At 44.0% G+C, this 14,629-nt stretch overlaps 1 protein-coding gene across 1 annotated transcript in view; it reads right to left on the bottom strand.

Moving 5' to 3' along the window:
* Positions 1-1,587: 1,587 nt before the first annotated feature.
* Positions 1,588-14,629, bottom strand: part of ARHGAP25 (Rho GTPase activating protein 25) — a 29,734-nt gene continuing 16,692 nt past the window's right edge. The window contains exons 5-11 of the mRNA XM_060251085.1: positions 13,088-13,295; positions 11,786-11,918; positions 10,612-10,685; positions 7,894-8,015; positions 5,170-5,372; positions 3,786-4,339; positions 1,588-1,955 (exon numbers count right to left, since the gene is read on the bottom strand). Of these exons, the coding sequence (XP_060107068.1) occupies positions 1,745-1,955; positions 3,786-4,339; positions 5,170-5,372; positions 7,894-8,015; positions 10,612-10,685; positions 11,786-11,918; positions 13,088-13,295 (1,505 nt within the window). The 3' untranslated portion in view covers positions 1,588-1,744. The remainder of the gene's footprint in view (positions 1,956-3,785; positions 4,340-5,169; positions 5,373-7,893; positions 8,016-10,611; positions 10,686-11,785; positions 11,919-13,087; positions 13,296-14,629) is intronic.

Genomic DNA, 14,629 nt, shown 5'->3' with positions numbered 1-14,629 from the left:
ATGATGATTGGCCAAGGGGGTGGATGGGGTGGGAGGACGGAAAGGGAGAGGGTGCCGCCCACACAGCAGTTGATCCGGCGTGGATGGATTTCCCACTGCAAAGTCCGCGGAGTGGATCCGGTGTGGATCCGGAGGTTTTCAAAAACTCCGGCAGCATGCTGAAAAACATACTCCGGTGTGAAACCCCTGAAGCGCCGGAGCAAAGCGCAGCACCGGAGCAACAGGTGCGAAATCCAGGAAAAGATCCGGAGGTAAATGGGGCGCTACGCCGGAGCAAACGCTAGTGCGAAAACGGCCTCTGTGCCACAGGGCTCTTAGACCAAGCTGCAATTTAGTTGCAGTTCCTTGTAATGCTCTCTAGATGGCAGCAACTCAACTCTGAAATTCAACTCTGAAATACCTTAATATATCTTATTATATTTTATTTGTTTTTATGTATTTTAAATAACTATTTGTAATTAATGTCAAATTATTATGTTTTATGAATCATGGGACTCCCATGTCTGTTATACTGTCCAATAAGAATCATGGGATTCCCGTGCCTGTTAGCCGCCCTGAGCCCGCCTGGCGGGGAGGGCGGGATATAAAAATAAAATATTATTATTATTATTATTAACAGTATTAATTTGCATAAATCCAGGGCTTTTTTTGAACAGAAATGCACACAAATTAAGTTCTGGCTTGCTTGGCATCAGGAGGTGCCAAATTAGTTCCTGCTGGGTTTTTTTCTACAAAAAAAGCCCTACATAAGTCAGTATTCATTCCAGCAGGCATGTCTGGTATGAATGGGCCAAAGTTTCCTTCTGGGTGTGAGTGCATAGCTTTAAAGTTTAATTAGAGTCTTTCATCGCATATCTGTCAGGTTTACACGGAACTAGAACAATTTCTTCGAATCTAGAGACACAGACAGTTGGTCAGTATGAAAGTCATATATACAATATTTACAACAATATTTAGCATTCTACAGGTTGTCTGTGTGGGTATAGATGAAGTAGCAGGAGTTTCAGATGCATTCTTAATTTTTTTTTATGTGTAACTTTGGTATCCATGAACAACAAACATTGACAGTATCGTGGATGAAGGCCACTTAAGAGTTGCCAACTCTGGGTTGGGAAATACCTGGAGATGGGGGTGGGGAGGGACTTAAATGTGGTATAATATCATAGAGTCCCACCTTCCAAAGCAGCCATTTTCTCCATTTGAACCGATATCTATCACCTGGAGATCAGTTGTGGGATCTCTTCAGCCATTTCCTAGAAGTTGGCAACCCTAAGGCCACTATCTGTAATTCAAATCCCTGTCCTTGTTTGACACAATTTAGCAGAGGTACAATAAGGATTCCTTTAAGAAATATAATTCATTTTTCTTGGCAGGATTTTCCCCAAGGGCACTGAAGAAAGCTGTAATTTAACTACAACTGAAAAAAGCATTCTCTTGATTTTTTTTTTAAAAGAAGTCTCTGATTTGCCATTCCTGGGGATAATGACTGAGCAGGTGGTGTCAGGGCAACTCCAGGGTTTCCTGGATGACCCATCTTCCCTTGGCCCTTTCCCAACAAGTTTATGGCTCAGCTAGAGGATGGTATTCTGCCCGCAAGAATACTTCCCAATGTTCCAAGCCTTCCAAAAGGCATAGTCAGACATCTCTTTGAAGAAGGAGCAGCCACTGTGCACCTGTACTTGCCAATGTGTCCTTCCTTTGTGCAGAGGATTGTGGTTTTGCATGCAAAGAGATATTCTTTTCTCTATTCACTTTTTGTTTCAGGCTGGTTCATGGATTTTACGGAGTCCAGGATCTCCTGCTCTATAAGTTTATTCTTGTTCTCAATATCATTTCGAGAATGCTCTATATCTTGAAGCTTATGTTCCAGATCTGCTGATTTATTCTTTTCTTTCTCGATCTCTTTGTTGAGCCTCACCACTTTGGCCCAGACTTCATAGTTTTCCTTCTCGAGGCTGCAAGAGAAACAGGGTGAGACATGAGCAGATGTCTTCAAGGAGTGTGTCTAAGTGAATGGAGGAAAAAGATCTAAGACTTTCTCCCCTTACCCTTGTTAGAAGTTCTGCAATCAGAGGTGGACCTCTTATGAGGGCAAGGAAAAATGGCCACAGTAGATAGCAGATTTTTGAACATCATTAAGAACAAAAGAGTGGGGAGCCAAGAGACCTGACCTACAGGGTACAATTCTCCTGGAAAGTCACCCGTGCAAGCCCCACTGTACAAGCCCCATCAACAAGGCCTCTTTGTATCTGGTGTAACTTCTACCTTTAAGGGGCAGATTTCTGAACATAAGAAATTGCTTTATACTGAATACGACCTTTCACCAATCAAGGCCTAATGCCATTTAGTTTCACTGGCAGTAGTTTCCCAGGACCTCTCTTCTAGCCTTAACAACAAGGAGTGTTGTTGTAAAGTACTGGGGTCGGCGCAGTAAGAGACCAGAGTCGGAGAGTGATTTCTGCAAGCTTTACTTCAGGAACACACACACAGACTGAGCTCTATTCAAACTTCCCGCTCCTTTATACAATTCTTGCCCCCTTCTGATTGGTCCTTAACTATGTACATGGATTGGCTATTTACAGGGCCCTAAGGGCCCATCAGGGTACAGTATGAGCCTAGATGTTGATTGGCTACTTATGTTTCAATCCTTCCCCTGATTGGGCACGCTTAGGCCTTCTCTGGAACCCTGGTGTGGAGTACAAGCTTTGGCTTGTTCAGCTTCCCTCCAAAAGTAACAGTTCTCCCATTTGAGCCTAGGACACAACAGTTGTGACACCTTAAAGACTGATTAATTTATTGTGGCAGTCATTTTTGTGAACCAGAGCCTGTTCCATTACATGCAGTCCTTTAATCCAAGAGATACCAATAGCTAGAGATACCAATAGGGTTGCCAAGCCCAATTCAAGAAAAATCTGGGGACTTTGGGGGTGGAGCCTGGAGACAGGTTGTGACAAGCATACATTTAAAGGGACCGTATGCATTTTAAATGCCTTCCCTCCTTGGAAATAATGAAGGATAGGGGCATCTTCTTTGGGGGCTCATAGAATTGGACCCCGCTGTCCAATCTTTTTGAAACTTGGAGGGGCTTTTGAGAGGCATCGGATGCTATGCTGCAAATCTGGTGCCTCTACCTCAAAAAAACAGCCCCCTCAGAGGACAGAGAGGGCCAGATGGGGCTCTTCTTGAAAAGGGAATTCCAGAACCAAGGCATCAATGAAAAAGCCCCATTCCTGGTGTTTTCCACACCAGTTTTGGAGGGGAGCAGAATATGGAAGAAGGCCTCAGATGATCCAAGCACACAGGCTGGTTCAAATGCAAAAAAAGCCATCTTTTGAGAATGGGTGAGGCCAGGGCTGGCCCTGCCACTTGGCAAACTAGGCAATTGCCTAGGGCACCAGCCTTCTAGGAGCACCAAATTGAGTGCTCCCCATGTGGCTTGGTGACATTATCAGTACGGGGGGGGGGGGGGGGGGCACCAGAAGTTAGTCTTGCCTAGGGTGCCAGACAGTCTAGGGCCAGCCCTGGGTGAGGCACCAGAATCCTGTCAGTCCTTGTTGAAGTATTCAGGGAACAGAATATCTATGCCAATAAAGGTATTTGGATTGGATTGGAGATCAAAGAATAGCTTTACAGAAAAGTAAGCAAGTTAATATATATTTAACTTATCTGCAAAACATTTTTTTGAAGGGAAGCAGAATCTGGATTGTTTTTCATGCATGGAATTGAACAGACTCAGCTGTAACAACCACAGAAAGAAATAAGGTCAGCAGAGGTTTCTCCATTACCTGCTAATTTGCTCCTCATAATCTTTTCTCTGTATCTCCATCTCTTGTTTTAGCTCCACAATAATTTTCCTCAGGGACTCGAGGTCTTCCTCAGGAGGGGAGCTCTCACCTTCATCACTGGGTTTTGGAACTGTGGTCCCATTTTGCCGAGGACCAGTTAGCTGACCCTCAGCAGCTGCAACCAAAAAGCTCTCATGAGTCTGCTTTCCACTTACTTCCAGAGAACTACAGACATTGGCAGAGTCTAAGACTCGTGGAAGAGTGGGCAGCTTAGAAAGCCCCTCTGACAAGGTCCTTTTATGACTTCCCGTTGAAGAAATGGGTCTTGGCTGGACCACTGAAGGTGACCAAAATTCACCGCTGAAAAGTTCACTTTGCTTCCCTCTGTTGTGAGAAATATTCACAAAATTCTTCCTGTTCGGAAGGGTCTGAGTTCTTTTTCTAGACTGTGTCACACACATTCCTAGGTCTGTAGGCTGCAACTCCCCATTATCTTCTGCTGATGGATCTGAGCTACAATTTAATTCAGAGCTAGAAGCTTCTATGTCATCTTTCTGCAAAGCAAGAGCAAAGAAATTAAAGTAACTTCATTAAATTTAATTAGCGTCAAAGTAGAGTAAGGTCAACAGCTCCAGGTTGGAAAATACCTGGAGATTTTGAGGTTAGAACATAAGGAGGACTTCATTGTAGAGCACTTTATTGTGTGCTTCTAGCACACAAATCTTACGTTCTCAATAAAACTTTGTTGGTCTTAAAGGTGCTACTGGACTACAACTTACTTTGTTTTGTAAGTTGTTGTGTAACTGAAACTGTCATGATCCTGGGCCTAGCAAGGCCTGCAGGCCCCAGGGAAGCCTGCTTAGGAGTACTGGGAAGAGCCTACATTTCCCAGGATCCCTTCTATCCCTCTGATTTGGTGACAAGGGTTTTGGAAGGAAACTGGCCCAGAGAGAGATGGGGCCTGGGAAGAGAAGATAAAAGGGCCAAGCCCAGGAAGGAGGTGTTCTTTTCCTAGGAGGCAGAACTGAGGAGGAGCTGCTGCCAGGAAGAGTCCCTTGCCCTTAGAGGAAGGGTGAGTAGGCTAGGTCTGACTGAGACAGTAGGGACAGTAAGTTCACCCCTTTAACTGTTTTACGCACCTTGTTTGTTATATTGCACTGACCTTTTAAATAAACCTTTTCTCTCCTGTTGTTAACTCCGCCTGTTCCTCACGCCCATTATTTGGCCTGAGCTAAGGGAGGCCTGGAGGACTTGGAAGGGTACTCTGGGCCTTCTCAAGGGAGACCCTTAACCCAGGGTGGTGGCAGCAATTGGTAAGACCCCCTTGAGTTGTGATAGGAACTATCAACAGAAGAAATTACAGAGCCAACTGTAATCCACTCACTGTTTGCCACTGGGTTCTGTTCTCTCCTCTGGATGACAGCGGCCTTTCTACAGCATCCCAGCCTACTGAACTGCGAGGCACTGGGGCCATCTTGGAATCATTCTTCTGTAGGGGTGGAGAAGGAACCACATCTCTGGAGACAGGAAATAGTGTTGTATGGCCACTGATCATCACAGTCATCACTTTCTGGATATGGTGAGTGCCTGCAGTAAAAGAAAAGAAAGCAATAAGAAAGCAAGCTAAGAACATAAGAAGCCATGTTAGATCAGGCCAATGGCCCATCCAGTCCAACACTCTGTATCACACAGTGGCCAAAATATATATATATATATATATATATATATATATATGTGTGTGTGTGTGTGTGTGTGTGTGTGTGTTATACACACACACACACACATATACACACTGTGGCTAATAGCCACTGATGGACCTCTGCTCCATATTTTTATCTAAACCCCTCTTGAAGGTGGCTATGCTTGTGGCCGCCACCACCTCCTGTGGCAGTGAATTCCACATGTTAATCACCCTTTGGGTGAAGAAGTACTTCCTTTTATCCGTTTTAACCTGTCTGCTCAGCAATTTCATCGAATGCCCACGAGTTCTTGTATTGTGAGAAAGGGAGAAAAGTACTTCTTTCTCTACTTTCTCCATCCGATGCATTATCTTGTAAACCTCTATCATGTCACCCCGCAGTCGACGTTTCTTCAAGCTAAAGAGCCCCAAGCATTTCAACCTTTCTTCATAGGGAAAGTGTTCCAGCCCTTTAATTATTCTAGTTGCCCTTTTCTGGACTTTCTCCAATGCTATAATATCCTTTTTGAGGTGCAGCGACCAGAACTGCACACAGTACCCCAAATGAGACCGTACCATCGATTTATACAGGGGCATTATGATACTGGCTGATTTGTTTTCAATTCCCTTCCTAATAATTCCCAGCATGGCGTTGGCCTTTTTTATTGCAAACACACACTGTCTTGACATTTTCAGTGAGTTATCTACCACGACCCCAAGATCTCTCTCTTGGTCAGTCTCTGCCAGTTCACACCCCATCAACTTGTATTTGTAGCTGGGATTCTTGGCCCCAATGTGCATTACTTTGCACTTGGCCACATTGAACCGCATGTGCCACATTGACGCCCACTCACCCAGCCTCAACAGATCCCTTTGGAGTTCCTCACAATCCTCTCTGGTTCTCACCACCCTGAACAATTTAGTGTCATCTGCAAACTTGGCCACTTCACTGCTCACTCCCAACTCTAAATCATTTATGAACAAGTTAAAGAGCATGGGACCCAGTACCGAGTCCTGCGGCACCCCACTGCTTACCGTCCTCCACTGCGAAGACTGCCCATTTATACTCACTCTCTGCTTCCTATTACTCAGCCAGTTTTTGATCCACAAGAGGACCTGTCCTTTTACTCCATGACTCTCAAGCTTTCTAAGGAGCCTTTGATGAGGAACTTTATCAAAAGCTTTCTGGAAGTCAAGGTAAACAACATCTATCGGGTCTCCTTTGTCCACATGTTTGTTCACCCCCTCAAAGAAATGTAACAGGTTAGTGAGGCAAGATCTTCCCTTACAGAACCCATGCTGAGTCTTCCTCAATAACCCATGTTCATCAATGTGCCTACTCATTCTGTCCTTGATAATGGTTTCTACCAACTTTCCCGGTATTGAAGTCAGACTGACTGGCTTGTAATTTCCCGGATCTCCTCTGGAACCCTTTTTAAAGATGGGGGTGACATTTGCTACCTTCCAGTCCTCAGGAACGGAGGCAGATTTCAATGAAAGATTACAGATTTTTGTTAGAAGATCCACAAGTTCAACTTTGAGTTCTTTCAGAACTCTCGGATGTATGCCATCCGGACCCGGTGACTTATTAGTTTTTAATTCGTCTATCAGTTGTAGGACCTCCTCTTTTGTCACCTCAATCTGACTCAGGTCTTTCAACACCCCTTCCAAAATTAGTGGTTCTGGGGCAGGCAAAAAGTTCTCATCTTCCACAGTGAAAACGGAGGCAAAAAATGCATTCAGCTTCTCAGCCATTTCCCTATCCTCCTTCAGTAATCCTTTTACCCCATGGTCATCCAAGGGCCCCACTGCCTCCCTGGCTGGTTTCCTGCTTCTAATATATTTGAAGAAATTTTTATTGTTGGTCTTTATGTTTTTTGCAATATGCTCCTCATAGTCCCTTTTTGCCTGCCTGTGTTCCCTTTTGATTTGCCACAGCCTGTGTTCCCTTTTATTAATCTCACTTGGACTGGTTTTCCACCGCTTAAAGGAGTTCTTCTTACCTTTTACAGCTTCCATTACTTTGTTTGTTAACCATGCAGGCCTTTTCTTATGCCTATTTGTGCCTTTCCTAACTTGTGGTATGTATTTTATCTGAGCTTCTAGGATAACAGTTTTAAATAGTCTCCAAGCTTCCCAAAGGGTTTTGACTGTATTTACCTTTCCTTTCAGTTTCCTCCTCACATGCCTCCTCATCTCAGAGAAGCTACAAATGTGCAAGAGCTTAGGGATGATGTAAAATTATTTATAGTATACATAAAATTTTTGTAATTTTCTATTGAGTTGTTTCGTTGTATCAGCACAACAAGCAGGACAGGCTAAGAAGATATGGTAACTGCAAATGAAATGTGCTTTTTGTATAAATGGAGCACCTGGGGTTTTTTTAAATGGCATAACACAAACTGTTTAAATGGCAGCACCCTGTTGCACCTCTCATAATAGTTGCAGGATCCTCCATCTTTGGTCTGATGAGATTCACGCCAAACACGGTTGCCAGATTCTCCACACTCATCTTGTTGGTACTGGCGTTCTGCTGGATTTCATACAGGAATCTGTCAGAATCCAATGGTAAGACAGGCAAGTGATGGACGGCAGCCATGCTCAAACTTTCTACTCTAGTGCTGTGAGTTCATTTAAATTGAACCTGGGAGAGGGAGCTTGACAGGGCATCTCAGCTTTCTCCCCAAATGGGGACCCAAAATGGCTTGCATTGTTTTCTCCTTTTTTATCCCCATGACAACCCTGTGAAGTAGGTTAGGCTGAGAGTGTGTGACTGGCCAAAAGTCACTCAGCAAGTTTGCATGGTAGAACGGAGGTTCACATCTGGGTCTCCCAGATCTTAGTTTGACATTCTAGCCACATAAGGGCCTGCCATGCATACCCACCAACCCCACCCACAGCCACTAATCATGCTATCTGGACCTCCCCACCCTTCAGCAGAAGCCCAATGCTCATTAATGCAGTGGATTTTAAAAAACGTTCCGTTTTCAAATGCAATAAATGAGCAGGTGTTACTCGTCTTATGCAAATATTGAGGGTGCAGATACATCCCCTGAGGCATTGTTCATCCACCCCAGATGCCAAGGAAGTCACATTGACAGAAGTAGAGACCACTTTATTGCAGGTACCTGAAGACCACCCTGTAATCTGTAAGAAGTACATCTATCTTTCTCTGTAACTGCATTTACACGAGTTACATGCACAGAAGAAACGATATATTTGTTTCTTTCATTCCTTACAGTGTGTCATGAGAACATAACAGAAGCCATGTTGGCTCAGGCCAATGGTCCATCCAATCCAGCACTCTCACACAGTGACCAAAACCCAGGTACCATTAGAAGGTCCACCAGCAGGGCTAGAATTCCAGAAGCCCTCCCACTGTTGCCCTCCAAGCACCAAGAATACAGAGCATCTCTGCCCTAGACATAGACCGATTTCACACTCACCTTACTCTGCCCTCACATCTGTCTTCTCCACGCGGCGTCCTCCTGATTTCCCACTATTTGCATCGGGGCTGCAGCAAACATTGCGGTTTTTGCACTGCAAATGGAAACTGGTTTTTAGTGGTTTCAGTTTGCTGCATGAAAACCACAATGTTTGCTGCAGTCCCAGCACTAATAGTGGGAAATTGGAAGGACGCCGCATAGAGAAGACGGACGTGAGGGTGGAATAAGGTGAGTGCAAAATTGGTCATAGCGTTCCATCTATACCTTGTAGCTAATAGCCACACTGATGAACCTCTGCTACATATGTTTATCAAATCCCTTCTTGAAGCTGTCTATGCTTGTAGCTGCCATCACTAAAACATAAAGTTCTTGTTGCAATGAATTCTATGTGTTAATTACTCTTTGGGTGAATAAGTACTTCCTTCTGTCTGCTCTAAACTTATTGTTCATTTATTTAATTGAGTGCCCATGAGATTTTGCATTGTGAGAAAGGGAGAAAAGTACCCTCTCTATCCCATGCATAATTTTGTAAACCTCTATGATGCAAGAAATAGCCAAATTATTTAGTCTTGTCCTAGCAAAGGATGAGATTGTAAACCTCTTTCATGTCACCCCTCAATCATACTTTCTCCAGACTAAAGAGCCCTACCCTCTTTAACCTTTCATAGGGAAGGTGTTCTATCCCCATAATCATCTTAGCTGCCCTTTTCTACACTTTCCTCACTGCTATATCTTTTTTGAGGTGTGGTGTCATGCAATTGCAAAACTGTGCTCAGAAGCAGCTGTGTTCATCTTTAACCTGACTTGACTGAGCTGATATGTGGAACAGTGAAAAAACTCCAGGCATTGCTGGATAAACCAGGCCTGGCACCTGAAACAGGTTGTGTAGCTGCATGCATGACTTGCTGCCATCTCTTCTGCAACCAGCAGCCACTCACTGGAGGAAGGGCTCCCAAGTCAGAGGCCATGATTCCCAGTTAGGCTTGAGCCTCATCAGTTCTTTGTGAAGCACCATCTGGACAGAAGCGGAAGGATGAAAGAGACAGGCTCTTTTTCTTACTGGCACACTTAGGTCTCATTTCTGCCTACTCAGATTGCTGGTGGCTAGAAAATCTAGTTGGCACCCCTTGATGCATGCATGCCAGACCATTGGAAGTTCTGAAGAAATCTGGAAACCTGCTTTATCAACTCTATGGCTTTTTTGGAGGCCTGGCACAAAGAGAGGAGTAGGACTTCTACTGTTAGCCTGCAGAACCCAAGTGAAGGAGCCCAGGATTGCAACGGAACCTTAGACTGTATTGGTGAATTGAAAGTGATTCTCTGCCCAAAAATTCCTTTGTATGTAGTTATTTCACTTACACCAGTTTAAAATACTGAGGGTGTTTTCGCACTCACGTTTTACTGGCGCCACGACCCTCCTGACGCCGGCGAATCTGCATGGATTTCGCAACAGAAGCGCCGGCGCTCCCAGAAGCGCCGGCGCTTTCCGTCGCTAAGCCAGCGCAAACGTTTTCCTGCATCTTTGCGATTTCCGTTTGCGCTGGCTTAGCGACGGAAGTAGCCGGCGCTTCTGGGAGCGCCGGAGCTTCTGGTGCGAAAGCCATGCAGATTCGCCGGCGTCAGGATGGTCGTGGCGCCAGTAAAACGTGAGTGCGAAAACGGCCTGAGTTACAAAAGCATCAAGGAAGAGAAGAGAACCTACCGGCAAATATAACTGAGAAGGTTGTAATTGTCTCGGGGTAAGAGAGACAATTGCTTCGTTAGCTGTTGACACCCCTGGAAGAATACAAAAGTGATTTTTCAGCAGATAACAAGTGTTTGTAGCTAGTATAAAATACCAGCATTATTTTCATCATGGCTTCTGCTGCTGCTTTTATCAAATGAACAAATAAAGGGGGGGGAGGAAACCAAACATTATGGAAGGGTTAAAAGAGCATGGCATGGTGTAGTGTTGACTTCCCACTAAAGCTGTCAGACTCAAGTCAATTACCAAGAAAGATTTTGGGGGCAGAGCCTGGGGAGGACAGGGTTAGGGGAGGGGGGACCTCAATAGGGTATAATGCCATAGAGTTCACCATCTAAAGCAGCCATTTTCTCCAGATGGACTGATCTTTATTGTCTGGAGATCAACTGTAATAGTGGGAAATTTTCAGATGCCCTCTGGAGGTTGGAAACCCTAAATTGCAAGAGAGTTTCCCCCCTCCAAAGCTTTCCAAGGGACCTAGGTTTGATTTGGGTTATCACAAAAGTCCTCAAGAACAAAAATTAGCAGGTTACAAGGGGCACTTAGGGGTGCCTAGAGGGTCAGGAGCATAGCCAGTCAGATTATGGATGTCATTGCTATGATTTTCAAATCTGACCTTCCGCAATCTGCAAAATCTAGAGGTTACTTGCTTTTATCTTTTTTATAAATAGATGGTGGATAGAGGACGAACGGAGGAAGGACAAGTGACGACGGACGAGTGATGACAGACGGATTGACGAGTGACGACAGATGGATTGACGAGTGACAATAGAGGATAGATAGAGGATGGATGGATGGATAGATAGATAGAGAGGATGGAGAATGGATAAATAGAGGATGGAGGATAGAGGGAGAGAGAGAGAGAGAGATGCACACATCTATCTCTTTATCTATCTATCCCATGCTATGCTATTCTACTCGATGGGTCTCTGACTGTGTGGAAACAGAATGAATGAGTGTGTGTGTGGGTTTATGAAGTGTTCGTTTTATTGCTGTTAGCTGCCTTTCATCTCAGGGCTTTTTGTGTGTGACAGAGAGAGAAAATGGAAGGTTTATAAATGTTTTAAGAATATGAACAAGTTCTCCCTCCCCCATGCAATCCTCCTGCTAGGACCAAGGATACATTATTTGCCTTTGCCTCATCAACAGTCAAAAGCTGGCCACACGAGAGGAAGTCTTCATACTGAGTCCATGGTATGACTGGCTCAGGAAGTTCCCTGAGGTAGAGTTTGAACAAGGACGCCACCGTGTGTACATCTGTATCTCTGTAAGAGAAGAATGAGTTAGGCTTATTATACAACTTCCAAATGAGCTAAGGGAGTCAAAAATGATACTAGGAATGATTTAATAGTTTTCCCCATGATTGATTCAGTTGAGAGCTGAGGAATGGTGTCAAGAAGCATCCAGACAACTTTGGATTCTGAGTCAAGGAAATTCCAAAAGTATGCTAAAATATCTAAATAGAATTACATAAATATTAGCACACATTTACATTGTAGCTCCCTCCCCCGCCCAAAATTACCTTTCAATTGATCTATTCCAAAAAATGGCTGGAAAGAAGTGGGGAGGATTTTACAAACACTTTGAAAAGGTATGAAACCCTTTCAGTGATCCTTTCAAAGTGTCATGAATTAAAACATTTAAAAACACAACACTCAGAAACCAGTGGGAGAACATTTTAAACTTGCAGGATGTTCCATGGCTGACCTAAAAGTGGCAGTTCTCTGACAGAGAAACTTCAAAGGGAGATTACAACATGTGATTGCTTAACTAGAATTCATTAACAAAGTCAGGATATTGGACACCTTCCCAGGCCTGAATAGGGATATAGGATTCTTACCTTGTTGCAGATGCTAATTTTCTGCATTTCCCACATCTATGCATATCTCCTAGCTCTGATCAAGCTGATTACATTTTGCATTGCACTTCTGCAACCTGACAACCTTGCAAGATCCTTCCCCCCTTCTGACTTGGATATAAGTGCTGATGGATCTTCATTTCCATCTGTATATGATGAAGTGAGCTTCAGCTCAAGAAAATGTATACCCTGGAAAATGTTATTGTTTTTAAGGTGCTACTAGACTCCAGCTTTTCTACTTCTACAGATTAACAGTGCCTTGCTAATCTGTCTGGGGAGGGTATTCCATTGGTGGAGTGGGTTATGTCAAGATTAGGTCTATTTAGTCTTCCTGGCTTTAGCTGCCTGGCCAACTTGAAGGCAAAGTCTTTGGCTTCCCTTAATTATAGACTGTCATAAAACAAAAGACAAATAAAGTTCATGTTTCCTCTTGTACATGAGCTAAAGGATTTCAATAAATACGTCCCAAAAGGAGAAGACACACAGCAAGCTACCTGCATAGTTCATCTGTCCCAGTACAGCGGCTAATTGAACCTGCAGTCTTGGGTACTCTTGAGAAATAAATACAATGCCTACCGGTCAAATGATGGCCTCTCTCCTGCATCAAATGCATCCCTCAGTTGTTTCACCAGGTTGTCTTGGCCCGGAAGTCGAAAGATACCCTCTTCATTGAGACCGTGCTTCCTAATAAACTCTGCACATTTCTCAACCAGAATGGGAACCTGATGCTGCCCAAACCTCTGTTCATACATCATGGTCTCCACCAGCTGTTGGCCAAAAACCACTGGGTGAAAAAAGAAGAAACACAATGAAGAGAAATAAAAGGGTTTTTTCAGAGTGCCCCATGATGGTCAGAATCTAGAATAAACCTATAAGCTTAGCTAAACTTACATTCAATTGGTAAACAAAGACTAATTCTAATAAAATACTTCAATATACAGGGCTTAAGAGTATTCAAAGTACTTTGCATATATTTCCAGGAGTCCTTACAAACATCCTTAATGATAGGTTATTATTGTCCCTATGGTACAGATGGGGGTCTGATGCAGACAGAGATACCAATTTGCTTAAGGCCACCCAAGTTCATGATGGAGGTAAAGTATTGACTTGGGCTTCCCTGATCGGTTTCTTGGCTGCTAGGCTACAGCATAAAATTGCCTTTCTTCGCCTGGCAATTGAAGTACCGCGGCTTGGTAAAGCAAGAGCTTTTGATTGATTTGCTTGCACCATTTGTCTATAGACAGCAGTCCAATGTTAGGCTGTGCCTGGGAGGAACAGTTAAATGAATATCAGACCAAATGAAACTCTTGCTGTGCATCTTATGCTGCACCTATAATTTGCGATATTTAAGCAGGGACTGTACCTTTCCTTTGAAAAACGGGCTTCGTCTTCCTGACCTCCCAGCAAAAGAGCATCTCCAGAGCTGGACAGCAGGCATTTAGCACCTGGCCCTTCATCCAGTGCCCAGTCGGGGAGATGACAGCAGAGAAAATCCAACTTCCAGCCAGCTCTAGAAACCCTGAAGAAGGATTCCTGACTGTGATGCAGGATTTTTTAAGCAGCTTCTTGAGATCCGGGGGGAAATCTTGGTGTCTCTCTCCTTTCCAAGCCAGCATAATATTTGTGCTCCCTTCCTTTCTGGAACCTCAGAGGGGCCAGTCAGTGCCTGCCACTCAGAGGTCTGTTAAGAGCTTTTTGTTTTTCTGTGGTGGTGGCGGGGAAGATTTTCGATGCATTTACAGAGAGCTCTTTGGCTTGCAAGTAATCATCATAAACCTGTCATTGTACATAGTAAATGGATTCTTTTTCCCTGATTGCTTCAACAACTTCCTTTAATACTATGAAAGTTGATCTGAGAGAGAAAAAGCTTCTCTCTCCATGTCATGTCTACCTTCTCTCGGCGCCCAACAAATGCCAGATGAAGTCATCATTTTTCAGAATGTTACCACATACTAGTGTGGTTCAGCCTGGGATCACACCACACATTCTGCTGTGAAAATCACTGAACAGTTTTAGAAAAAGGGACTATTTTAACCTATCTCACACAGTTGCAGAAAGCACTTGGCAACATTCATATACCTGCTGAGAACAAGCCAGGAGCCCAGAGCCTCTGTAAAG

This window comes from Heteronotia binoei, chromosome 12 (assembly GCF_032191835.1).
Source record: "Heteronotia binoei isolate CCM8104 ecotype False Entrance Well chromosome 12, APGP_CSIRO_Hbin_v1, whole genome shotgun sequence".
NCBI classification, from domain to species: Eukaryota; Metazoa; Chordata; class Lepidosauria; order Squamata; family Gekkonidae; genus Heteronotia; species Heteronotia binoei.
This window is presented reverse-complemented; position numbering and strand designations above follow the sequence as displayed.